Source organism: Equus quagga, chromosome 8 (assembly GCF_021613505.1).
Source record: "Equus quagga isolate Etosha38 chromosome 8, UCLA_HA_Equagga_1.0, whole genome shotgun sequence".
Lineage (NCBI taxonomy): Eukaryota > Metazoa > Chordata > Mammalia > Perissodactyla > Equidae > Equus > Equus quagga.
Genome location: NC_060274.1, coordinates 108142566 through 108168856, shown reverse-complemented (window position 1 = coordinate 108168856; position 26291 = coordinate 108142566). Strand labels below are relative to the sequence as shown.

Here is a 26291-nt window from a genome sequence, read left to right as displayed (position 1 = left end):
ACACAAGGCAACTATAAACAAGTATGGCTGATTTTCTAGTGTATGGATAACAATTCTTTTCCTTTTCAGTAACATTGTTTTTCCTACTGAGAATCTGTTCTGAGACGATACATTCTGAATTAGGACAAACTACGAAAACACCTTAAAAATGGGAGACAAAGAAAAAACAAATAAAACATTTAGTAGGCCCCACATATGAGTTTGAAAGAATTTCTCTCTCTGCCAATGGTCGCTATAGCTTTGGCAGGGACAGCCATGTCCATGAGCCCCTGAGCCAGCATGAACTGTTCTAGGTGCTTCCTTTCCCCTCTCCTCCTATTTGGCTAAATCTGTCTTAGGCTGTATATTTACTAAAGTTAATAGTTTAATTCCCTTCATGTTCTCACAATGAATTTGGACATCTTAATACCATTTATAAACTATACCAAAAGGTTCAAAAACCTGTTTTACCTTATACCGGCTATACCCCCTGAAAGAGCCTTTTTGAAATAAAAATCCAGATAAATGTTGTGTGTACATTCAGGGATGGTCTGTGTTTGGAATCAGAGAATTAATTAACGAGCAGCTGGGCTCCACTCCAGTTAGACGGCCGAAGGGAAGCAGAAAAGGGTCACAGCTGTAGTGAGAAGGGTGCTCGAGATTTCAGAAATAGGAGGAAAGGAGAAACCAACTTGGGAGAAGGCAGGAACTTCTCTGGGCTAGGGACGGGGTATGCTCAACCTTCTAGGAAAGCTCCTTTTCCATGACTCCATAATTCTAAGCAAGAGTTCCATTTCTTAAGAGAATAAAGGACATACATATGCACAATGAATGTAAACAGTTTTATTTAGAAACAGATAGGTACCTGTTTGCATTACAGAATATAAAACTTGGTTTACACTCTATAAAAAATAACCAGTATCCAAATTCAAGAGAGCTAGCATTCACAGAACACACAATGTGGGTGTGCAGCTACTGTTCACCAGCCTCAAGCTTGATTTAAACCAAAATGATAATCCAGGGGGATTATTAGAGATTACAGTGCTTGCTGCTTAGCACCCAGCATCCAGAAGTTGCCGTCTTAGCAGATGAAGGTTTGCTTTCTAGGTGCGTGACTTTCACATAAGGCCTGGGTTCTCTGCACCTGGTGAGCTGTGAGGCTCTCCTGCCTACAGCTCATGATGTGCCCTCTCTACCTACGCCTGGGTTGGTGGCATCATTAATTATCTCTGGTCTTCTTAACAATAAAAATGGGGAATCTGGAGGGCAGAGAATTTTCATTCTCCTATATTGGGGTTAAACTTAAAGAGTTTATCCACTCTCAAGGGGTCAGTGTGAAGGCCAGGGTGAAGTTACACAATATGTGGCTTTTTACCAGGCCAAGTAGCCCACCTCAACACAATCATGGAAGACCAAAGGATATACCTAGGTTCAGATTATAATAATCACCCAGCACCACCTGAATGTATTATCCAGAAAGATAAATGAAATAATAGAGGTTAAATATACATATATTTATCTTAGTAACCTGAGGGCTAAAGACTTGGAATATAATAATTCTTCTCAAAAGAGGTCCAACTGTAAGAAAGGGACCAAAAAAGATAGTTTGTGTCATGTAAAATATGGGTAAAGTGAGTTGGGAACAGAGGATGGTTTCTTCAGCTCTTTCTACAGCCCTCTCTTTGATGAAGACTGGCAATCTGTGGATCCAGGAAAAACTTGTCTTTTGGCAGCGGGGAGTCGGAGGAGATGGGGGAATAGGGAATGATGGATCAAAGGCAGGAAGGATGAGCAATGGTCCTCAAACCAAAGAGCCCTCTCTGTAGGCCCTCTCATCTTTGAGTCTGAGCTCAAGCTCTCCGGCTGACACAAAAACAGGCCTGGTAGTAAGTGGTTAGCATTCTGAGGTATGAGGATCCCTGGTAAATTCAGCAGCACGTGGTTTTTGGAAACCAGCCCACAAGATAAGAACACTGCAACCAAGCTCCTAACTAATACTGCTATTTAACCACTGTCCGAAAGAGAAAGGGAAGAAAAAAATCCCCACTATAGTGGGAGGTTCTAAGTTGCCATATAGGATGGTCCAAATAATCTTCTCTTTATCTTAGGATTTCTTAAGAGAATCCTCATTCAGTGATCATTTCTTTCATTCAAGGCACTTTCAATGATATGATTGGAAAGGAGTCCACTTTAACTGCAGTGAAAGCAAGACTAGTTCCTCGGAACACCTGGGGAAATAGGAGCCAAATGGGGCACTTACAGTGATTCAATAGGCAAGGCAGTCTTGAGCACTGCAACAGATGCACACCCAGAAAAGTGTGCGCCCTGGAAACACTTGTATTTTTCCTTTAGTTTTCCAGTTGTTTCTATGTATAGCTCTCTAAAGAGATCACACTCACGACTTGATTGATTTTCAAGACACTGGCCCTAACTCTTCCCACCACAGCTGCGCTTGACAAAATTAGCAAACAGCTAGTCCTATGGGAAAGGAAAAAAAGAATGAATGAAATCAAGTTGAGCCAAGTTTTCTTACAGCACAGGGATCTGTCCTTGCCCAGATAACACCAGGATCAGCTGCTGGACCTGAAGCAGCTGAATGGAATATCTAGCTCCTACTACTGATGACATATACTTTCAATAGTCAAGATTAAGTGTTATCTCTCTAAATCAAATTGTGGGGTATATTCTTTCCCTTTTCTCTCTCCTGAACATTTCTTATTGATCTCAGGCTTAGTTAAGTCGGAATTATAAAAATTATATGGTAAGGGTCGAGAAAGAGTGAAGGGCTAATGTTTGCCTACAAGTGTGAGTTGAGGATTTTGATCCTTCATATCATACTCCCAACCAGAGAACAAATATAAAAATAAACACACCGTGTTATACATAATACAAAGTGTAAATCTACAAACACACGTGTACTAATTAGAGTTGTTCCTCAGAAGCACGATTTCCCTCCAGTCGCTCAGAGACGAGGAGGAATGGGGACGGGATGGTTTTCGTTACGCCTTTTCATGTCTTAAAAAGTTTGTAATAACAGTCTCAGTAGCGCAAACAATTTCATGTGAAACCAAAAGCTGTAAAAATAAATTACTTTTGAAGAAATGTGGGTTCCTCTATCTGCAGCTCAGAATTCATCATGTCGTACTAAAGCCTCACCAAAATCTGTGGCCTGGCTGCCCACAAATAAATCATACTTGTCAACAATCTCCTCCTTGGTAAGCTTGCCATCCTGAAATTAGAGAGAACAGTGAATTCAGACAAAATATATCTCCCATTCTAAATTTAGAAACACTGCTATAGAATAGGCGTTAGTCAAGATTTAAGATTCTAAATTCCACTAAATTAAATGTGAACTCAACTCTCACCCCATGGCCTACCCATACACACGGAAGAAAATAGCGATTAATACACTTTTCTTATCAAGAAAGTTAAAAGCGGAAGAATGGAAATAATATAGCTCAATGACTCAATGCTGGAGACATGGGTTTGTTTCTTGAGAAGATAATACTCCCTTTTGAGCAAAATGTGGGACATCTCCTAGATATGAGTAAGAGATAGTCAAGAAGAACTGGGTAAAATACTTCAAGGTGAACAAAGTCTCTGCCTAACAGCAACAATGAAATCTACTAATATCAAGCCTAGTCCTTACCTCCACTATGCCCTAGCCACCAATCAGATTCCAGATGCAACTCAAATGAAGGCTCAGACACTCATCTCAAAAGTTAGCTAGGCCAGACTCCCAAGGGACGACTACCTGAGTTTCCTTTTCTCACATATCTCAGGACACAGCATCTGGCTACTGAAGTGACTCAGCAAGAACTCAAAACAGACTAACCTTTAAAAAGGCTCGATGAGAAGAAAATGCATTTGAAACTAAAAATGAGCCTAACTAAAAGAATGTTCAGGATACTAAAACCCCCCATCTTTAGATTGATTTTCAGCTTACTCTAAGCAGAGCATTCAAATCTCTGAAAAAGGTGACCGGGCTTAGTGATAACACCACTCTTAATGAACTAAATGCCTCAGATAACTGATCAAGGACAATTTTTTTTTTTTTTTTAAAGATTGGCACCTGGGCTAACAACTGTTGCCAATCTTTTTTTTTTTCTGCTTTATTTCCCCAAACCCCACCCTGTACACAGTATATCTTAGTTGCAGGCCCTTCTAGTTGTGGGACAAGGACAATTTTAACAGGATCCAGAGAAAAGCTGATTTATAACCTACTACAAAGGACTTAATTTTAAAAAGCATATTTGACTTAAAGAAGGAAATAACCAGCTTTGAGTAGGCAAAATGAGCCTATAATAGGTAAAAGAACAAAGAAAATAAAAAAGCAAAGAAAATTTCCTGGAGATCCAAAGACAACAGATGATGCTGGGCATAGGCTACATACAGAGGCTCTTTTCTGAAGGCTGAATTCCTCCAAAGCTATGAACACTGGGCAAAGGGATTTCTAAACGAGATCAGATAGCTAGTGCTGCCCTTTAAGTTTTCAATCACCAACTCTAGATCCGTAGCAGACTTAGACTAATTAAGACCTTAAATGCTCTATGAACCTTAATAGGAACTTTTTAGGCAATCCCCTGGAAACAGACTTGGATCACTGCTAGACTGCTGAGGCCTGGCCAGACTTACCTTGTTCTGGTCTGATTCATAGACCAGGTGCCTGGCTTCTGCCTCTGCATGATCATAGTCTGAGGGGAGGATCCAGTCTTTGGTCTCTTCCTTGTCCATCTTTCCATCACGGTTCTTATCTCGAAACTCAACAAATTGTTCTCTCTCTGTCTTTACCCATTCGGGCTCATCGGCATTTCCATCATGGCTGTACATGTCACCTTGTGTGCACAGACATACAAACAAATGAAATGAGAAGATGACTGAGATTTACTTCAAAATAACAAAGGAGGTAAGGAAGTGGATGTGGATTTGAAAGGACTGGCCATGGGCTCATGGGTGTTGGGGGTGGGCTTGGGTACACAGGGATTCATTATCTATTCTATCTGATTTTGTCTATATTTGCAATGCTCTATAATAAGCTGAAAGAATAAAAACAATTCAACGGTGTATCTCTGGGGACTTCTTATTGACGCTAAATGTAAGAGGCAAAGACCATTTATTTCTTTATAATCTCTCTTGTCAACAGGGCAGAAACTAGCACATCCCTAGAAACTGGAAGACAATGTTTGGGAGACTTTTAGCTTTACAAAGCCCAGCACCCCCGTCGTAAGTGTTCGCGTTAGTTGATTTGCAAAAGAAAGCAACATACACACAGTTGATAGTTTTAGTAGTTTCAAGATACAATTCCTCTGCCCTTGAATCTTATGACGGGGAGGGAGACAGAAATATCTCCTTTTGGCCTCAATGCTTAATAAATGATGCTACTTAACAGTTATAAAACATAATTCCTTTCCTCAGGAGGTTCAAATGAGTTCCTCAGTTTCAGCAATGGTAATAAAGTGGAAAAACCCAAGAATGAAAAGATAAAATATTTAAAAGTAGAAATACTCAACTTTGAAACGAGCTCAGTAAATGCACCCAGGCACTCATTTCCACTATGCTGATGAACTCCACTAAAAAAAAATCATTTTGGAAAAAAATCCTATCTTCCATTGCTCATCCTTCTTTCTCTAAAAAACTCAAGGTACATCATTGAGTCTTAGAAGAAAAAAGTGGTCAATATTCAAGGAGTAATTCAACTGGGATAACTCTAGAAAATAAATAGCAGGTATAATTAGACAAAATCTGAGTAAAAGAGTGACTGGTTCAATGCAGTTTAAGTGACAGAAGCAGGGCTTAAGTCTCCCTTTCACACTTAAAATAAATATTTCAGGTAAAGTTCAGAGGTCTAAAAACAAACTGATATATGAAAAATAAAACCAGTGGTATACTAAAATTAAGTTACTATGAGTAAATATAAGGATGTGAAATACAAAATTATCTAGTATCTTTCAAAAGGAATGACATTTGTAACAAAAGTCTTAATGTCATCCATCTCTTCTCCTTTACTTATATTAATTTCCATTTTAGTAATTGTGAAACAATGCTCAACTACTTGCTACGAGATGCAGCTCCTTTTTTTTTTTAAAGCAAGGGGGAAATTCTGAAATTATTCCAAGGATAATGAAAACACTTTTTGAGAGAAATTAGCCTTGAAGGTGTAGCATCCAAAAAAAAAAAAGGGAAAGGCTCTAAGAGGAGTCAGCCCCTCCCGGTTGCTTATCACCCACCTGTCTCTTTTATTCCATTCCCTACCTTCTTCTCCTGGGCTTCCTAATGCCAGTCTAAGCTCCCTGCAACTCTTTACTGTCAAGTCCGCAGGGCATCTGGGATGCGCTGTATCAGTGCTGCCCAGTAAGGTAGCCACTAGCCAATGAGGCTATTGAGGACTTGAAATGTGGTTGGTTCAAACTGAGATGTGCTGTAAGTATAAAACATACTTTCGAAGACTTTAGTATGAGAAAAAAACCCTCAATAATTTATACTGATAAAATGTTGAAACTATGGTTTTTTAGAATATTAGGCTAAATAAAATAAATTATTGAAATTAATTTCACCTGGTTATTTTACTTTTTCTGATGTGGCTATTAGAAAAGTTAAAATTACATATGAGGCTCACATTTACATTTTAATTGGACAGTGGGGCTACAGATACTTTATCATGAGCCACTTCTCCTCACACTGGTCTGGCTTAATGATGTGCTGAGAGCTGGGGTAAATTGTTTCTATGGGTGAACATATCTTCCAAAGCTTCTCAGCTTCTTCTAAAAAAACTATGAGAAATAGACTTACCAATATACTCTTCTAGATCAATGAAACCATCAGCATTCTTATCTATATCCTCCATTGTTTCCTAGACGAAGAGACTATTAAAGTTAGTATTTAGGCATTTATCATTCATTAAAACACACACATATATGTGTACAAATATACTAGTATATGTGTATGTGTGTGAATATGGTTAAACCATAGGAAACTGCTGTTTTTCTAGCTAAAAAACCAGTAAAACACTATCAATTTCTAATGCTTCAACCTAAAATAACTATGAGTCTTCTTGGAGGAACACCAGCACTGCTTAATAACAAACCACCCCATCAAGCCCATGATGATCTGGTTGCCCTAGTCATGCTAAAGTCATACTAACAGACATGACCAGCAAGTACGCCTATAGCTATAGTCTGGTTTATAGCTAGCTGCCTTCTGTGAGAATTCTTCAGTATCACTGTAATCACTCAGTGTCTGATCAGTGGTCATAGGATTTTTTAACAATAGGATTTCCTCCTGTGCTTATAATATGAAGCTACTAATGAAATGGCAAAATACATGATCTGATGCTAAATATTGTCATACTAAACAGAAAGCCAAAGACACTTAAGATAAATGACTTGATCAAGGTCACAGAAAAACACAGTGACAGAGCCTGGACTCCAAATCTTGCCAGTACTTGTACAGCAAGTCATTCCTGTAAATGCAGAGGACAAGCTAAAGAGGAAAGACAGTGTAAGCAAGAAAAAGAAACTGAGCTTCCATTGAGAATCCTTTTTCTCACCCACCTGTACTACTATATCTTTCATGTAGTCATACTCCTCAGGGTGCAGGAAAGCTGTGAATTCCTCCTTTGTGGCAATAAGGTCTCCATCCTTGTCTGCCATTTTAAACCTCCGCTCATCTCGAACCATCATCTGTTTATAGTTAAATCCATCATCAGGGTCTGGATCATCTAGAAAACAAAAATTTAGGTCAAATCTTAAAGGACTTCCAAAAAACATGAAAATGTGTGGGCTAGGGAATCAATTTCCAAGAAAGATAAACCAATCAATGAAGAAATAGCCCCGGATTACACAGGTCAAATTCCAACAGTATAAAGACATTCATTTTTGGGCTAAAGCTCCAGTAATCAAATGCCTCAAAGTCAGGTCCAAGTTGAATATAAATGTTTGCCATCCAACACGGAACCCTGGCTGCTAGACTATGTAAACAATTATGTAATGCTTGAATATTATTGGTGTTAAGGATATTAAAGGGCTCAAGTTTTCTAGTTATATCTGGGGGACACTGGCAGTTCTAAAGTCATACTGTCTGGGTTTGAATCCTAACTCTACCACTTCCTATCTGTGTGGCCTTAGGCAAGTAACTTAACTGTGCTTCAATCTACTCATTTGTATAATGGAGATAATAACAGTGCCTGCCGCGTAGGATTGTTTTGTGGTTTAAATGAGCAAATAAATCCAAGTGTTTAGAATAGTGCCTGGCATATAGCTGGCTTTTAAGAAAGTTAGCTATTGCAATTTTTATTAAACATTCGGCTCCCATCAAGAAGCTAGATATCAAAGGCCTTCTATCCCATATTAAGGCCACTTGGATTCAAACAGAACACCACTCTTTGAAAGGTCATACTTTAGTTTTTTCAGCCAACTCAGAAAGCTACCATGAGTTACAAGCACTGCTTGTCCCTATTTATGTAAGATTCTAGAAAATGCAAACTAACCTAGAGTTACAGAAAATAGGTCAGTGGTTGCCTACAGATAGGGGATAGGGAAGGTGAGCAGGATTATAAAGGGACATGAAACTTTTTGGGGGTGATATGTTCATTTATCTTGACTGTAGTGATAGGTTCACTGATGAATACATATGTCAAACTCATCAATTGTGCATTTTAAATATGTGCAGTGTATCGTATGTCAATTATACTTCAATAAAGCTGTTACAAAAAATAAACATTAGATCAAAAACGAATTGAATTTGGACCTAACCGTTTGTTAGGATGTTGAACTGCACAAGCAGTAGTTATTCAGTCTCTATATAAGAATCTAGAAGAACGAAATTTAGTTTCTTTAAGCTGGAAAAATGTGAAGATGTTAACTGCAGAAAAGGAAAAAAACCCTTTTCAATCCGAGTTGTTGTGTGGACTAAATAAGATAACATGTGAAGATATTTTAAAAAGTAACAGACATCACATTAAAGGTAAGAAATGATTGCTCCTACAACATACTGATCAAATAAAAAAGATATGGCACTGGTTTTATAAAAAGACCCACGGGGTCCCTTTAACAATAACATCACACTGCTGACTTTTCATACTGTAGTTCAATCTTCCCATAATTTAAGCACAGTTGAAAAAAAAAAAACTACTGCTCTATTTTGAGAGTTGAAAAGCTTGAAGCTTCATTCTTTGTTGAGTGTCAAAATTCAGTATGACAGCTTATTGAATCATGAGGCTTTGGGGACCATATATGTTTATACTCAAAACCATAATAGGTTGGAGATGGAGAACTTAAGGAAAATACCATCTTTCTCAGATACTAAGTCACCTCTTCAAAACATAGTTTCAATACCAACTATGTAACATAAATGAATAAAGATAACAGAAGACAGACAACTTATACATTAAGACTAGATTCTTAGCTAAGAGTCCTTCTCTCTTCCTTAGGGTAAAACGTGGTGACTGGAATCAAGTAGCCTGATAGCATGCACACATATAAGGAAGAAAGAGGAAGATATAAAACTTATTTTTAATGACTCATGTGCCTATCGTCACTGCTTGGAGCGCTGCATAAGTTTACTTCCCTGCTGCCCTGCACACAGCTTTGGGGAGGCTCTGATCTAGTTTTGGGATAAGCAGGGTGGATCTTAGTATTTCATATTTTACTTGGGGCAGAGAGAGTGTTAACCTTCCTTTTGTGGAAAGCAGATTAAGATAGATTTTAATTAAAAGCTAGATGATTTATACCTGAACTCAAAAGTGAATCAGGAACACACTCTCAAAAAAAACCTCAGTCCTTCAATAAGCCGACTCATTACCCCCTGAGCTCTGTCCACTCACATGCCTGTAGGGAAAGATGCCTTATAAAGACATTGCTTCTCCAGCCAATGCTTCAGCTTATGCAGTCTCAGTCAGTAGAAATACCCATTACATTGAATCATTTGCCCTGTGAGGCAACAGAGCTCTCAACAGATTTTTATGCACATAATCATACAAAGAGTTTAAGATTCATTCTGGGCAGCAAGTGAGTGTCTAGGTGTGAGCTGAGATTTATTAACACACCATTCTGTTTAGATCACCAATAGCTTACCCTTTGCTTTATAGTTATCATTAATTCTAAATAAATCAGGAGGGTGTTGGGTCTCAGAGAGCAAGAAGCACTGATGCCTCTCCATTTGCGCTGACGTTTTAATACATGTGTTTTTAATTGAGTGAAGGCTATGTTTAGTTCTTGGCCAAGAGTCAAGCATGGAGAGAGATTGCCACTTTAGTTTTAGGAATGAGAAGAAGCCCAACACAGAAATAAGTCTCTTTGCCAGAAATGCGTGCAGTTCTGTAATTAACATGGACAGCTGGCTGTCCAGCGAGGGAAACAGATCATTATATACTCACTGACTGTTACTCAGTGGTGAACACCTGCTTTAACCCCAAAATTTGCCTAATTTCCAGGATAAAATGCAAAAAGTAACATTTATACATTCTTTCCTCAAATTGTAACCATGTACAACAGAGGAACCTAACAAAAATATCCAAAGTCATCAACTCAGTAAGATCGCCACCTAGCAGTCAGCAGCAGGCAAGTGTAATAAGTAAAAGAAAATTACTAACAGGTGGCCCAAGCTACCACATCAACAGAAAGCAATCCAAGTCACGTTTATTTGCCTTGAAGCATTTGCAAAGCAGGCTGATAAACTCATGTGCCAGAGAACACAAATGGGAAATTTTCATTTCTAAACTTCAGTAAGCAGACATACTGAAATAGTTAGCTTTTTATCAAGGAAAGCTACTATATGTGATCTTTATTTTATTAAGAAAAGACAGTAAATTTCCTTCTATCCTCACCAGTTATAAAGGACTCTAATTTGGTTTGAATTTCAGGTGCAACACTTCAACGTGACCACGTCAAGAGACATCTCAAAGCCCCTTGCTTTGCACTGTTGGAACAATGCAGCCTTTGAAACAAGATCTACTATAAAAACAGTCTCTCTGAGGGATGGCAGAAAGAAAAATGCTAAAATATATCTGAAATGCTAAAGATACGGAAGATGCCAGACCTTAGAAAACCAAAATTAAACAAATCAAAAAATAAATAATATACACTTTAAAATGAATAAAATAAAGGGAAATCAGTTCAGCATCAAACTATTTAAAATAAACACAATTTATTCCTTTCTTTCACTGCGTGACCCATTTGTTTCTTTGACTCAAGACCATGGTCTTTGCCAGGCTGACATCTTGCCCCTTACCCAGGTAAGTGCCATAAGTCACGTTTCTGTACTCATCCCAGGAGATTAAGCCGTCTTGATTCATATCAAACTCCTGCCATTGGTTTTCAACATTGTCATATATGTATTTCTTCTGGGCGTGCTTAATCCAGGATTTCAGCTCCCCCTCGGTCACAAACCCATCTTTATCCGCGTCTATTTTATCTACAATCATTCTACAAGACAAAACAGTTACGTTTCAAGGTGCCGGCTCCACAAGGCTTTTTCCCCCAGATAGTAGGGACCTACCTAAAACGTAGCCGTAGGTGGCATTTTTATACTCCTCCCAGGAAACGAGGCCGTCCTCATTGAGGTCATGCCCCTTCCACTGTCGCTCTACATCCTCGTAAATCCAGCGCTTTTGTGCAAATTTAATCCAGTCTTTGAGCTCATCCACAGTGACAAACCCGTCCTTGTCGCCATCTATTTTACTTACAATCTTTCTGTAGAAAATGCAGAGAAATCCAGCAAGAGGTTAAAAGGACACAAGGCTCTGGACTTGGCCAGGTGTGTGCTGTGACCACAGGTGTTGCCCAGGGCTAAAGCATGGAAATAAAAAATTGTCTCCAGAACAAAAGCGCCAGACAGGCAACTAAAAATTTTTCTCTTAAGTGGCCCATTACTGGTCGGTAACGAGCCATCTGGATAAGGCAAGCACAGTCCATGGCTGGTGCACTTGGATCCAAAAGCAAATCCAGTCTATCCCTTTAGAAGTAGGTTTCAGCCGAAGGTTAGAATTCAGGAGTGAATATTCATACTTATCTAGGTTCTCCACTCTTTGTATCAAACAACATGCAAATCTCTGTATTTTTCTTTATTGTTTTTAGGAGAATCTCGAGTTCTTGGTAAATAATCATAATAACCACTGACATGGTTTTCTAAAAATTCAAAAATTTAAACTAGACTTTAAAAAATTCAGCTGCTGTTAAAAAAAAAGATAACTTTTTTTGTTTGAGGAAGATTAGCCCTGAGCTAACATCTGCCACCAATACTCCTCTTTTTGCTGAGGAAGACTGGCCCTGAGCTAACATCCGTGCCCATCTTCCTCTACTTTATATGTGGGACGCCTACCACAGCATGGCTTGCCAAGTGGTGCCATGTCTGCACCTGGGATCTGAACCAGCAAACCCCAGGCCACGGAAGCAGAATGTGTGCACTTAACCGCTGCACCACCGGGCCGGCCCCAGAGACAACACTTTTATTAAAAATATAAAGATATCAAAAATAGTTCCAGGGGGCCAGTCCGGTGGCACAGTAGTTGACTTCGTGTGCTCTGCTTTGGTGGCCCAGGGTTCGCAGCTTCAGATCCTGGGTGCAGACCTGGCATCACTTGCCAAGCCATGCTGTGGCAGAATTCCACATAAAATAGAGGAAGATTGGCACAGATGTTAGCTCAGGGACAATCTTTCTCACATATGCACACACAAAGTTCTGGGATCACTTAAGCCTCAAGTCAAGATTATTAACAAAAAAATCAGGTATATAAAAACAGAAGCATGTTTATTCTAAAAAATGGCTAACAGCTTATTATACACTATGTTGAACTGGATTTTTACATATAACCACGAAAACCAAGAACTCTGAGGAAATTATGTGGTAAGAAAGTATATCCTTGATTATGAGAATGTTAATAAGCTGAGAGGGTTAGAGTGCAGACAATAAAGCAAAAACTACAAAAATAAAGAATATACTTCGCCCTTCATGAGTTTCTTTCTTCTAGCTCTGTCATCTTAATTTAAGGGTTTCAAAATATGTGCATGATACGAAAACTCCTGTTTAAAGACGCAATCACCTACTTACAGAGGCTTAGACAACCTACGTAAAGTCATACAAGTAAGCAGCCCAGTTTGGAATAGGAACTTCAAATCACCACTTCCAGCAGAATTGAAATCTTGCCATACTCTTATCCTCTATTATTTGCAGGATCGAAAAAGAGTGTCACTGGGTAGCAAGTAATGTCTTTTCCCAGTTTGTGTTCATTTCATGAATACAATATTGGAAAGTGATTAGAATTAGAGTATTAGCAACACTATGAAAAGAGATTTTCATCTTGATATAGCGTTAGCCATAACTGTCTATTACTTCAATCCTATAATCAACAAGCATTTTCCTCCAGAAAATGTGTAATCTTGTAGCTTTTGCTCTAAAATGTTAATAGAAAAGGTAAAGCAATAAGAAGTCTTCTCTTAAATACCCTCCTCTATCTACATGGAACTAAGACAAAAAAATTCTTGCAAGTTTAACCCTGTAGAGTTTCAATAATATTAACAGATTAAGTTATACCAGTATTAAAGACTTCTGCATTATCTACAATGGGATCCAGTTTGTGTCCAAATGGTATTGGTTATCAATAGTGCCACTACAACATTAAGGAAAAAAGGGCAAGGTATCAGAACCCCTCCCACTCCCAAAAGAAAATTTTAAACTATAACAAACAGCCTCAGAGGAGGATCACTCAGATAAAAAAAAAATTAAAAAAAAAAGCTTTATGACTGGGCTTTTCTAAATGAAGCTGGCTGAATGCCATTCTATTTATTCCAACAGAAATATCCCAAATGGTTTAATCCAGAGGTTGGCAAAATTTTTCCAGAAAGGGACAGATGGTAAATATTTTTTACTTTGTGGGCCACATAGGTCTTTCACATCTTTTTTTGTTTTTTAACCATTAAAAAATATAAAAAGTCATTCTTATCTCTGGCCATCCCAGCCTGTAGGCAGCTGTGAAAATATGCTGGAAGTGGGCACGTTCTATTTTAGGTATGAAGCTCTAAACTCTAATCTTTAAGAGCCTCTGTAAATTTATGAAGCTAATTGCGTTGTATTCCTGACACTGGAGAACCCTACAGATGCAGTTACAATGCCACTAACCAAGCATTTATTCCAGGACAGAAACAACACACTTAGGGGACCTTATGTTCTTTCTCCTAAGAGGTAACACACGCCTCTACATTTTAAGAGGCATAAGAAAACTGGTTTTTTAAGAATCTGGGTCAGTAAGTGGGTTCCAAGAGGGTTCGTAATATTCCTGAAATTTTCAGTATGCAAAATTTTATATATATTCATATATGTGTACTTTTCTGAGGAAGAGTCCTTAGCTTTCATTAGATTCCCAAAGGGGCTGGGCCTGTGACCCAAAAAAGAATGAACTGCTCTAGTTCATTTCTATAGCAAATATATCAAGGGTGAGAACTTTTTTATATTAAGGACCACCAACTCAAAATAAACCCTCATTTGAAGGACACATACATGAAAATTAAGTATGCTTAGACTTCTTTGGGGGGCGGGGGAAATGAGAATACACATGAAAGAAAAAGTGTTCTATTTGTCAACATTCTTATTAAGAAAAAAGGAACTGAAAACTGTATATTGTTTTAAAATGCTTCCTGTGGTCTTTTAGATATCATAACTAAAGATTTGAAAATAGCAAATTTTTGCAACTACAGATATAAACAACGATCTTATCTCCTAATAATTACTTGCCTTCTAAATAGACAGAAAAGAGGGGGCATCTGTTGTTCCCAACATCTGGTGTACAGTCACTTATCAAAACAATGTTTAGAAATGCCAGTGAATATAAGTTTAAAAAAAAAAGTTCAACTGGAATTCTTGCTTCCAACAGTACATCATCTTATAAACTGGACATATTTGTCATTATCTCCAAAATTTGAGAGAAACAAATAGTACTTAGTTCATTCATACATTCCATGAAAAACATGATTTTAACCATCTAATTCTAATCAAATACAGAGTTTGCTTATGTGTTGAACTTCTGATATTCACTGATGTCAAAAAGGAACATTTTCTCTCTACTGATTCCACTACCTGCAAAGAGCCAGAACATCCTGATTGACACCAAACCCAAGGGCTCTTCATTATTTAAGAGTTAATTCTGCAAATAGATATACGCAGACCAAAATGTGGGTTGGACATGCACGTTATTAACAGGCAAGACATGAAGACTGTGAACACCCTCACCCATCCCTATTTTCAGTCTGAAATATTAGCACAGTTATAAGAGTAAAATGAAAAGTGGGCATAGTCTCTCAGAGTTGGAAAAGCAACCTAACAGAAAACTGACACTAATATATTCCTGTTTACGTCCTTTCAAATGTCTTGGTATAGTTTCTCACTCTACCTAGCAAAATCTTTTGATTATTTCTGTTAGTGATTAAGAACAAAATATTGTACCTTTCAGTTAGCAGATAACCTCATGAAAGAATAAAATAAATTTATACTGAAGTATTAACCAAAGCAAATCCTATAACGTCTTCTAATCACAGCACTACCTATGACAGCAAAATATTTTTGGAAATTCCTATGTGGTACAACTTTCTAGACAAATCTCTTGATTATAGTTCAGAAAGTTAAACCAATGGTGCTCATTGAGGAGAAAATGTTCACTAAATTAACCTGCTTTTCCTTAAAAGGCAAGTCTTTGGAAGAGCCAAAAAGACATTCTCAGATCCTCAGTTAGAAATTATCAACTGGGATTCTACCAAATCAACTCTCTAGGTAAAAAGCTGTCTGCTGAGAAAGCCACAGAACCTGACTATGACCTGGCTGTTACTGAAACAGCAACTCATACTCTGATATTAAGATCATTACTTGTTATAGTCTTCTAAAAGGCAAGTTGGGTTTGTTTTGGGGTTTTGTGTTTTTTTTTTGGTGAGAAAGATTGGCCCTGAGCTAACACCTGTGCCAATCTTCCTCTACTTTGTATGTGAGATGGCACCACAGCACGATTTGATGAGCAGTGCGTAGGTCCACGCCTGGGATCTGAACCTGCAAACCCCGGGCCGCTGAAGTGGAGTGTGTGAACTTGACCACTACACCACTGGGATGGCCCCTGGTTTTTGTTTTTAATTAAGCAAATATCTGAGAATGAAAACAAAGAGGGTGAAGGGCACTCTTGGAAATCATAAGTTTTACAGAAATTAGTCCAGGAGTCTAATTTGCAGTTTATTATCTACTCAAAGACTTGGCTTAGGCAACAATGAATAGGTCACAGATAGTTTTAAAAATTGAAAGCAGCAGGAGTGAGAAGCTCAATGTTCCTTTGAGATCAAGAAGATGCAGTTCAAGATGGGTCCTGTAGGATTTGGTACTTTCACGTAAAAATGACTTGACTTTGTAGAATGAGGTAAAGACTGTTATTCAGTGGATAAATGTATAAAGCAAGCACTTAATTAAATTTTAGCAGCAGCAATTCTGTGGTTAGCTTTCCAAAAATGTAGCTCATCACAGCTTTACTGGGTGACTGAGCCAGGAGAGAAAAAAAGCATGAGCTGATTTATAAAGAAATGTTATTACTGTAACTAGCCCCCCCAAGAGCTGGCACCTTACCCAAGTCTTTCCTTGCTCTCTTCTGGTGTCAGCTGATCAAAAGTCTTTGCTTCTTCAGCACCCAAGAAGGCATCATGGTCATAATCAAAACTCTGAGCATCATTGTGAACCTTGTCACTGAGTTGAGGCTCATGGTGTACACGGTCCTTCTTTTCTGTGGGCTTGCTCAAGGCAAAGGCTGTGCACAGGGACAGGCACATAAGAAACTGTCGCAGGTCCATGATAATCAGATCTTAAAGAAAAAGAAAGGTAGTTAATTCAGAAAGCATTCTGCTTAATAATTAAAGAAGAAATTAAAAGCTCACATTCAGTTAAACTATTAATTTGATATTATCCTAAATATCATTACTTAACCCATAAAATAAGTACGGTAGAATATCAGACTTTCCAGTTTTATGGTGAGAAATTTTCACCAGTTTCATCTGATTGTAGGTTGACAAGGAATTATAGTTAAAACATCTACCTTGTGATCAGTCTCTCTTTAAAAAAAATACCAAAGCAGAACTTTAATGCTTTTGCCAAAATTCATAAGACTTAAAAGTGAAAGGACCAAAATTTAAATCCACACCTACTGACTCCAAACACTTTACTTTTTGTACTTTATCAGTGGTCTGGTCTTCAAACCCAGCTAGTTATTAGAATCATCTTGGAAGCTTAAAAAAATTTCCTCTATTGAATTAGAATCTCTGAAGTTGAATCCAGGCATTTGTAGTTGTAAACACTTCTCAGGTGATTCTGACGAGCATCAAATTAGGAACCAATGAAATATTTGAGCGGTTTCCTTGGCCTACAGCACCAACTCATCTTCCATGTCCAGGCTCAACCTCAAATTACCATCAAAGATCAAACCATTCAGATGGTGCGGTGATAGATAGCAACTGCTTTATCATTTCGTATATTGTGCTTCTCAAACTTGCCCAGGCATAAGGACCACCTGGAGTACTATTCAAAGTACAGATTCCCAGGCCCTACTCCATACCTTCAGAATCTCTGCAGTCACAGCTGATTCTAGTGAACAAGCACAAGGCTGGAACACTTTATGGAAAAATGTGACCAAAAAAATTGAAGAGAAGCTGCAATATAGTAACCTGTTTAGCACACACTAAGATACCCCACAGTACTATCCAGAAAGCTTAAGGTCTTAGAGAAAAAACCATAAAATTAAAAGTCAAGGGGCAAGATCTTCCAAGGCATTCATATTTTAACTAATCCTTCATCAGTAGAGCATGGATTCTGGATGCTTTTCCCCCTCTGGTGAGAATAAGTTTTTGCAATTTCACATTCTCTCTTACTCATTTCCTTTTATGACTAATGGCTCCCTTACTGGATAGGTAGGTGGTTATTAGGCACACAGCTTGTTGTGGGTTGAACTGTATCCCCCCTAAAAATATGCTCAAGTCCTAATCCCTAGTACCTGTGAATTGGACCTTATTTGGAAACAGGATATTTGTAGATGTGATCAAGTTAAAATGATGTCATACTGGATTAGGGTTGGCTCTAATCTAATGACTGACTGATGTCCTTATAAAAGGAGGGAAATTTGGACACAGACACAAAGAGAAAAAAAAGAACACCATGTTATGAAAAGATGCAGAGACTGGAGTGATGCACCTACAAGTCAAGGAATGTCAAGGATTGCTGGCAATCACCGGAAACTAGGAAGAAGCAAAGAAAGATCTTCTCCTGGAGCCTTCAGAGAGAGAGCATGGCCCTGCCAACACCTTGATTTCTAACTTCCAGCCTCTAAAACTCTGAGAGAATAAATTTCTGTCCTTTTAAGGCACCTAGTTTACGGTAAATTGTTAAAGCAGCCCTAGGAAACCAAAACAAGGTATTAGTACAGAGGGACACTGCATCACGTGAAAGTTAAAAGCATTACCTTGTCCCACTCTGCAGGTTAAACCAGCCACAGACTTCACCTTCCCCAGGATCTCACTAGTGGAATGATCTAGCAGAAGGGCTCACGTTTTATATGTAAATATTTTTCAAAATATGAAAATTCTTTCAGCATAGCCTCTACCTTAGTCGTTCTCAGTCCAGTCTGCACCCTAGAATCACCTGGAGAGTTTTCAGAAAATATGACTACTAAATCCCACCCTAATCATTATTTTTAAAAGGTATCCAGGGTGAGGACCACCACTTTAACCAAACTATCAAACAGCCATAGTGATGTCTTAAGAAATCTGACCCAAAAGTATACTTAACATGAATAAATTGCATATATCTGATCCTGCCTCAAAGTTTCGGGAACTAGAATGAAGAGAGTGAACTTGCGCCAGGTGATGAGGAAATTAAGCCAATAGATTAGACATAGTTCAATGTATCCATTTTTCTTGTTAATGCGCTGAAGGAAGTTACATTGTATTACCTTGGATTTATAGAGTCCTTTGGATTCAATAAACTAAAAAATGCTTAGTACAGCTAATGGTGAGCATGCTATATAAAGTGCCTTAAAAGCAGAAGGAAAGCAAATAGAGAAATATGTTTAATCCCAACACAACCTAGAGAATTGATAATACAAAGGCACAACCTGAGGCCTCTATGAACAACGTTCAGGCTGTAAAAGGGCACACAAGGGCACTGTATGCAACCACAGGGAAAGCAGCTCAGTGGGGGAGGGTGGGAAGGTTCTGAAATGGCAGAGGAGGATACATCAATAGAGAGTAGAAAGTGTTCTAGAGTAAACAGGACAGTGACAATAAGACAAACAGAAATATAGCTAAGGAGATAAGAGGAGGCAGTCAGTCCTCAAGTGCCCATTCTCAAAAAAAAAAGGGAGTCTCACAGGATGGTGGTTAAGACTGATGAAAACCCATGACAGGAAGCAATGTGAAAGCAAGACCAGGAGACCTTTAGAGAAAGGGGAAAACGTGGTACTTTTCTTAAGCTGTTCCCACCAATGTTAGAACTCAGCTATGCTTCTGAAAGTTAATTAACATTTTGTTTCATCATATCCCATTGAAACACCCAAATTCATCCACAAAGATACTTGTACATAGGAGTTCAATGATGATAGTTTATAATAATTTAAAAAAATGGAAAACTAAACCAGAGAGCTAGTAAATGTATATTAAATCTATATTATGGGACGCTACACAGAGGTTAAAAAGAACGAGGTGGATCTATCTGCCCTGAAACTGAGAACTCACCAAGATACGCAAAGTGAACAAAAAACAAGTTGCAAAACAATGTCAAGACCTCACTTATGTAAAAAGCAAAACCAAACAACCTCCTCAGCTTGTTTATGTTTGTATAAAATATAACATATATGGACAAAAACAGTGTGGAAGGATAAACATCTATCTGTAAACAGTGGTAACCATTAGGCTCAAGGTAGAAGAGACAGGGGTGGTAGGGTGAGGCCAGTGTGAACTTTAATACCGTACTCTGTTGTGTTGCCTATTTTTCGTAAATGAGCACACACTCATGTGTATTACCTTTTTGTGTGTATTACTCTTTAAACAATATTATAAAAACTCTTTTCAATATTAGGTACCAGAGCAAACATTTTCAAGGCATTTCTCCAGAGTGAAAGAGAAGACTGAAGGAAAAACAGATATCTATTCTTAAGACATAAACCCTATTTTTAAAGTAAAACATACTACTCTAGAATAACACCCCAGCCTACCCTTCAATAATTCAACTGATCGATCAAATCAGTGGAATGGTAAAGAGAAAATTAAGAGATTTACTGGCTCTATGAAACATCAAAATGAATATGGATTTATTTTAGGGCAAAATGTAACTTCCATCTCAAACTACAAATAATTCCTTAGACAAATAAAACACTTTAGAGACAAGAAACAAATTATATGTTCTTGTTATTTTGTGATGTATCCAAAAAAATATATATAATGTTAGAAACTTACCGAATCAAGTAAAATCAAGTCACTGCAGCAGAGGGTTTTCATTATGCCTATTATTTAGGGGATGTCACATTTAGGAAAATTTTATAAAGGATTAATTACATCCCTAGAATAAAATATCCTAACAAGTCTTGCATAATACCCTAAAGGCGTTTGCAACCCCCAAATGTTACAATATGAATAAATGCTTAAGCTCATTAACACTATCAGGGCCTGGCAAGGATACTGCACAAAGTTTTGATACATATAACATATAGAAATGTAACAGATTGATTCACTGTGATTTAGAGGGAAAATTACATTTAAGTTTGAGGCTTAACATCTTGATACAAGGGTAAGAGAAGAATTCCAGAGTAAAGGCGAAGTGATCTGGCGTGATCACTTATCCATCTCTCTTTTCCTCCCCTCTCTCAACGAAACTTTCAATCTCACCCCTCCCTAGGCTCCTCCATTCTGTCAATCAACACTTCTCAGGTCTCCACAATCCAAAACCAGTCTTTCCCAGCCCCCACTATTCCTTCAAGCTTGCTCTTCCCCTTCCTTCACCCACACAGTCTCTAGAAGTTGCCTCTGCTTCCTCACCACTTACTGTCACCCTGAAATCTGGCTTTCTATCTACCACTGATGAAACTGCCTAAAAGGGTCATCAAGGACCACCTGATGGACAAAGCCAACGGTCCTACCCTCATCTCTCTGCAGTTGGGCAATGAAAAACCTGCACTTCAACTTCTTTTTTTAAAAATACATGCTCTTTGTTAGCCAGCCCTGGTGGTCTAGTGGTTAAGGTTCGACGTGCTCACTGCTGCGGCCTGGGTTCGTTTCCCGGTCAGTGAACCACATCACCCGGCTGTCAGTTGTTATACTGTGGCGTCTGCGTGCTGCCGTGATGCTCAAAGTTATGCCACTGGTAGTTCAAATACCAGCAGGGTGACCCATGGTGGACAGGTTTCAGTGGAGATTCTAGACTAAGACAATCTAGGAAGAAGAAGCTGGCCATCCACTTCTGAAAAACTGGCCATGAAAACCCTAGGAATTAGCAGCACAGCATTGTCTGACACAGCACTGGAAGGTGAGAGAATGCTTCAAAAAGACCAGGCAGGCCTCTGCTCTGCTGTACACAGGGTCACTAGGAGTTGGAATTGACTCCACGGCACTAACAAGAACGCTCTTTGTGCCCACATATAATATACCAACTCCTGGCTATTAGATACTTTAACAAAAGGCCTCTTGTTTTATGAATATAGACACTAAAAAAAAGACTGTACTAGATTTATCTAATTCTATACACACTTAAAAATGTTCAGGTAGAAATAAAGGATATCCCCCAAGATAAAGGATATTTTATGTGGGAAGTTGTGAAAAGAGTACAAAACAACTTTTCACACAAGGCATTTGAAGAAGTACATTAGCGCAGTTATTTCTGAAGCATCGTTCTTTTCAACCAAACTAAAACCGAATGATAGAAAGCTAAATGATCTTTCTCTTTCTCCTCCCCCATCATCACAGCTACACACACATCAATGGATAATTAGGAAAATATGTGATATAAATGAAGGATTTGGTTGTATGAACTTTAATGTGATCTAGAAGGTGAATCAGTGGTTGTGAAAAATGCATCTCCCCATCTCCCATTTCGCAAATGACATATAGTCTCTCTCTCTAAAATTCTATCCCTCCCTCACCCAGGGTCACGTCTAACGTTTTTCTTTGAAAAAAAAAAAATCTAGACCTGCATCGTCTGGGACAGTAACTAGCCACATGGAGCTACTTAGCACCTGAAATGTGGCTAGTGTGAATTAAGATGTGGTTTAAGTGTTATACTTTATATCAAAAGAATGGTATTTTATATGTATTGGATTAAAGAAATCATTAAAATTAATTTCACCTGTTTTAAATTTTCATCTTAAAATTTAAAATTACATATGTGGCTTATACTATATTTCTACTGGATAGTGCCATGTTAGAGACACAAACTAAAGGGCTAGAACCAAAAATATATCAAATTAACTATCATCCTTTTGCAGTATTTCATCAATAATGGTCTTCTGCAAAGTTATTTTCACAAATTGTTCCAGTTAACTAATAAGGAGAAAAGATTAATAGCATAAGCTTGAATTTCTTTCAATAACAATGATGAGCCTTAAGAATCAGTTTATTTTATCCATTCAAAAATTTCCTTGACAGTTCTAAATTTTTGCCATTTCCTCTCTTCCTTCCCAGTCATTTTTGGTAAAAATCCATTGGTCACAGAACACTTGAAGTAAATTACTTCAGAGAAATTTAGATGTCTGGATTAAATTCAACTTTTCAAGAACATTAGCATTGAGTGATCCCACAGTCATTCTGGTTGACCAAAGACCCATTGCTCAATGTTAACAAGTGGGAGAAATGGGTGTGGTGGTAAAATTCCAGTTCTCTGAGCTGGATATTCAGCAAAAAAAAGACATTCCTCTATAATGCAGCAAAAGCAGGACCTCACTACTGAAGCGTCTACTTCCACTGTGGTTTTGGGGGAAAAGCCTGATAGCAATTTAACTATACATACTAAGTTGCAGGTTACAAAATCTAGAAATTAAAGCTATCCGGTTATCTATCTGATATTCTTCACTTAAAAACTTTAGTACAAGTACCACCAATGGATTATCACGTTAAAGTAATAATGTTATCCTTCATGATTTGATAAAAGTTATGATGACACCATTTATTCAATGTTTCCTTAGTGATGGAGCAAATTTACAATAGTTCATTAATACATTCTAATCAAATTATTTGTGTGACTGAGGGCATAGATTTCTAAGACAGCTGAGAATATAAAAGTGCAAAATTTGGCTGTAGAAGAAAAGCTTTGAGAATGACAAACTATTCCTCAGGCTTCATTGGTTCTATAACCAAAATATTTCAGTACAAGCTTTAAATTTTTCTGGCCAGAGTGAAAAATTTTAAGAAAAAAGTTCTTGAAAATTTGGAAGAAAAAAATTTACTTTTGGCTGATGAAACTTTAATACATAATTAATTGCGATAGAAATGCTATGCAAAGCGTAGGGACAGCAACTTGGGTTTCTAGTTGAAATTTTGCTGTGCGTGTCTAACATGCAAAGCCCTTGAGAATTTGGTAGTTATTTTAGCTCAACCTCCTTCTGGTATCAAATGTCTATAAATAATTTTAAAATCCTAGATGAAAAGACCTATCTACTATGATCACTCCAGGTGGAAGCGATCTGCACCCATTCCTCTAAACTTTTATAAAACTTGTACCACTCCACAGTAATGAGCATAGGCTACTGCAAGTTGTCTCCTATAGGAGACATCTGTAAGCTCCCCTATGGGTGCTACATTTTCGGAAGGCAGGGATCTCAGCTAAGATACATTAATATCCCTCTATAGTCCCTAATACAATGCCCTGCACTTTTTATGTACCAGTACATTTTACTGGATTAGTTGGACGGTACTTGGCAGCAAGGTAGTGCCTGCCTGTCGGTGTTCCCAAACTCCCAATGCCCCCTACTGGATCCGGCCATCAGCCAGCAACAGGCAAAGTGTTATTTCAGTTGTCTTAACTCTAATACATAAATTACAACATCAACACCCATATTTAAGAGTTCATAGAGAGAGGATCTAGGACCTTATGGCCTAGCGAGCATCTCCAATAGCGCTACCTCTGTCCTTCCAACACCTCCGGCACACCCATGTTACAGAAAACCTGTGTTAATATCAAAGTACTGATCTGCTATACTGGTGTAAAGTACATAAAATGTCATCAATATGTACCTTTTGACACATCACTGGATGAATGGGAGCAAACAATTATATTGAGAGTGATGATGAGTTGATTTCAAAGCTGTATCTGAGTACTATCCACTCAGGTGTACTCAATTCATCTTTGCCAGCTCATGGTTCTCCTGGTTGTGATTCTCAAAAGAATCCTACTGCAGATGCCTGAATGACTGTAAAACTCAGAATAGGCCTGGGCAAACTCATCCTTTCTACACACAAACACAATTCACGAGTTATCTCTAGACCCTCATTTGTACTATACTACATAAATTCTTCAGTGATGGCCATTGTTTGGCACTTGGTTAACTAAACTTACTGAAGGAGGTCAAACATGCATTTAGCTTGCGTCAAGTTCCATTCTATGGCAAAGAATAATTTATCAGAGATTACAAGGTTCTCTATCGTCCAGCTATAAAAACAAATCAGAAGCAACCTTATTCCTGATTCATTAACCTTGACTTTATAGTCTATGCCAGGAAGTGAATAGGAAAGAAACTACTCTGGGAGTTTACACGCTTAGCAATTGAGATCAAAGGCCTAACGTTTTAAGAGGAGACCCAAAAGCAGCTTTCAAAACTGCAAACCACCCTATAGTCTTAATCAGGGCAGCTGTAGGGAATTAAGTTTACTTCTGAATACAGCATGCCAAAAATCAAACTAGGATCTGGGGCTAGAAGCAACAAAACAAGGTAAAAATACAATTTCCTAATGAAGCTTTTAAAACTATTTTCCATCGTTGACTGAAGTACGCAGCCAAACAAAGCAATTCGAAACATTCCGCTTTTCTCTAAAATTACAGAGTTTAAAAAAAATTTATAGTGTCTTCAAGCTTTCTTTCCCCCTTGTTTCTACACCCTCAAAGTCAGCGAACACGACTTTCTTGGCAGATGCACCCCGCTCTCGGGATGTGGCCTTGGGGCGGGGCTGGAGGACACGAGCGGGCCCGTGAATGGGAGGTGGCAGGGAGCTGTTAACAATAACACTACCTGATGCCCTCCGACCTTCAGGAGGCAAATAAGAGTGACCGAGGGACTCAGTGAGTGGCGGGGCCCGGGGGCGGAGAACGTGGCAAGCTGGGCACAAAACAGTACCCACAGGCCGCACAGCCGGGAGCCCGAGTTCGCGAGTCCCAGGCCCCTCTCTGACCGCGCGGGAAGGAGAGCGGGGGGCTACCACCCAGGCTGTGCGCCGAGGGCCCTGGGGTTGCGAGCCAACTCAGGCCCCGGTCCCGAGCCAGCAGAAACACAGGCCCCGACCGAAAGAAGCCCAGGCTGGCGCCGGGAGCAAGGCCTCAGGACAAAAAGAAAGCGCAAAAGGACGAGGCTGCTGAAGGAGGCGCCGAGCACCCCCGTACCTACCTTTGCTCGCAGCGCTCACAGCCCAGGGAGCCGCGGCCGCCGCTCACCCACCGGCTCAGCTCACGCGCCCAAGCCCCGCCCAACCGGAAGCGACTCCGCGCCCCGCCCCTAGCCGCCTCGCCGGCGGCCTCCCGACCAATCATTAACAAACCCGCCGTTGACGCATAGCTGTCCGGAACAGCCATTGGCCCCGCAGTCGGCTTGCCGGGATTGGCTGGAAAGCGCCACGTCCCCGCGAGCGCGCCGAGTTGCGTGGCCCGGATTCCCGCCCTACTCTGGTCCCCGGGCCTGTGGGGTTGGCGGGCCCCAGCCCCCTACTCCGGGCGGCGTGTGGGCGCGGCTGTCTCGCTGCCACGTCCCGGTTCGCAGCGCGTGACTCGGCCTCCACAGAGCTTCTTGGATTACCCTGCTGCTACTTCATGCTCATAAGCACCCAGGGCCGAATTAATCCGACTGTATCAGTCCCCCCAACCTCTCCTTTCCGCTTAAGCGCTACCGCACTGATGGGGTAGCCTAGAGGAGCTTCTGCCCTCGTTGCCTCCAGTGTATTTTTCAGGTCCGTCTCCCATCACTGCCTCTCACTTATCTTGCGCTCTGGCCACCACCATCTCCGTGTTCCCGAACCGCCTGCCCTTTCACATCTCTATGGTCTGTCTTCATCAAGCGGCCTCCTCCGCTTGAGGTTCAGTGCGTTTTCTGAGTCTGCTTTGTGAATGCCAATAAAAGT

At 39.3% G+C, this 26291-nt stretch overlaps 1 protein-coding gene across 2 annotated transcripts; it reads right to left on the bottom strand.

Moving 5' to 3' along the window:
* Nucleotides 1-807: 807 nt before the first annotated feature.
* On the bottom strand, nucleotides 808-25662 carry CALU (calumenin). 2 transcript variants are annotated; one of them, XM_046669364.1, is made up of 7 exons: nucleotides 25565-25662; nucleotides 16567-16798; nucleotides 11473-11666; nucleotides 7530-7696; nucleotides 6769-6829; nucleotides 4615-4814; nucleotides 808-3208 (listed from the first exon to the last, which is right to left on the bottom strand). In XM_046669364.1, the coding sequence occupies exons 2-7, from the start codon at nucleotides 16785-16787 to the stop codon at nucleotides 3104-3106; spliced, it is 948 nt and encodes a 315-aa protein (XP_046525320.1). In that variant the 5' UTR covers nucleotides 16788-16798; nucleotides 25565-25662; the 3' UTR covers nucleotides 808-3103. The 2 variants fall into 2 exon arrangements, with proteins under 2 accessions (XP_046525320.1, XP_046525321.1); XM_046669365.1 differs by lacking the exon at nucleotides 11473-11666 and adding an exon at nucleotides 11206-11399.
* Between the last annotated feature and the right edge of the window lie 629 nt (nucleotides 25663-26291).

What these genes read in the sequence shown, in the direction of transcription:
- CALU (XM_046669364.1), bottom strand. Translation starts at nt 16,787, where the DNA reads ATGGACCTGCGACAGTTTCTTATGTGCCTGTCCCTGTGCACAGCCTTT. An exon ending in CACCTACGGCTACGTTTTAG is followed by an intron (nt 7,697 to 11,472) that starts GTAGGTCCCTAC and finishes TTTGTTTTCTAG; the next exon opens with ATGATCCAGACCCTGATGAT. An exon ending in ATGAATCAGACCAGAACAAG is followed by an intron (nt 3,209 to 4,614) that starts GTAAGTCTGGCC and finishes CTCTAATTTCAG; the next exon opens with GATGGCAAGCTTACCAAGGA.